General features: G+C 37.6%; 1 protein-coding gene across 1 annotated transcript; it reads left to right on the forward strand.

Moving 5' to 3' along the window:
- The first annotated feature begins 425 nt into the window (after positions 1-425).
- On the forward strand, positions 426-794 carry LOC108748074 (putative uncharacterized protein FLJ37770). Its single transcript, XM_018486108.1, has one exon. The coding sequence runs from the start codon at positions 426-428 to the stop codon at positions 792-794; it is 369 nt and encodes a 122-aa protein (XP_018341610.1).
- Positions 795-1,342: the final 548 nt, after the last annotated feature.

Below are 1,342 nucleotides of genomic sequence, written 5' to 3' on the forward strand. Positions count from 1 at the left end.
CGAAACGTTGGCATTTCAAGAATGGATTTGGACACGGAGAAAACCCGTGAAACGCATAACAGTTATTTTAATCATAAAATACGAAATTCTGTAAATATATTTACTGTAAATTTTATATAAATAATGTAAAAACTATATGAGGTTTGCCTCAAAAGTATCCGACCTCTACATATATTTTTGTCCTTAGGCATCCTATTGTGGAAAACAGGTATTCAGTATTTAGGGTGGATCTTTAAGAGTATCCCCACCAAGCGACATGACTAAATAGCTGTTTAGTTGACAACGGTATGCAGTTGTGTGAGCGTCAAAAACGTCGCATTTCACAATGATTGAACGAATCGAGTAGAGAATTTGTATTAAATTTTACCAAAAACTTGGTCACACATGTTCCGACACAATCAGCATGATCTGTCAAGTTTATGATAATGGTTACGAGTGACACACAAATAAAAGAATGGTTTAAACAGTTCAAAGATGGCTGTGTCTCAGTGGACAGTGATCCTTATTCCGGCAGACCTTCAACGTCGAAAACAACAGAAAACGTAGAACGTGTGCGATTCGCTATCAACCAAAATCTTTGCTTGACTATGCGAAAGTTAAAAGATGACCTTAGGATCATCCCAAAAACTATTGTTTTTCGAATATTGACTGAAGATCTGGGAATGAGTCGCGTGATTGCAACATTTATTACACAAATACTTATGAAAGATCAAAAGAATTCTCGAGTTGAAGTTGCGAAGAAATCCTGGAATCCATCAACAAAGATTCTGAGTTGCTTAAAAGAGTTATTATAGGCGATAAAACATGGGTTTATGACTACGATCCTGAAATAAAAGCACAATCTTCGCAATGGGTGACAAGAGAAGAGCCTCGACCCAAGAAAGCGTGTCAAAATCGGAGCAACGTGAAGGCAATAGTCACTGTTTGCTTCGATCAAGAAGGTGTTATACACCACGAATATGCCCCACAAGGTCGCACAATAAACAAGGACAATATTACTTATACAATATTACTTGAAAGTTTTTTACACGATTGCGTGACGCAGTGAGGAGAAAACGTCCGCTTTGTAAAAAAAATTTGTAAAAAAGTGATAACTGGCTGCTGCATCACGATAACGTACCTGCTCATTCATCTCTCCTGATTCAGAAGTTTTTTGACTAAACATGGCATTGTTAAACTTCGTCACCTTTCGTACAGTTCAGATATAGCCTCATGTGACTTTCGGTCCTTAAGTTGAAACAACCATTGTAGAGTCAGATACTTTTGGAACAGACCTCGTGTACGAGGTCTGTTCCAAAAGTATCTCGAATTTTGAATTTCCGCGGGTTACGTATATTCGATT

The sequence above is a fragment of the Trachymyrmex septentrionalis genome, unplaced genomic scaffold (assembly GCF_001594115.1).
Source record: "Trachymyrmex septentrionalis isolate Tsep2-gDNA-1 unplaced genomic scaffold, Tsep1.0 C3594664, whole genome shotgun sequence".
In the NCBI taxonomy this organism is placed as follows: domain Eukaryota; kingdom Metazoa; phylum Arthropoda; class Insecta; order Hymenoptera; family Formicidae; genus Trachymyrmex; species Trachymyrmex septentrionalis.

Coding starts and splice junctions, on each gene's coding strand:
- LOC108748074 (XM_018486108.1), top strand. CDS start 426: ATGGTTACGAGTGACACACAAATAAAAGAATGGTTTAAACAGTTCAAA.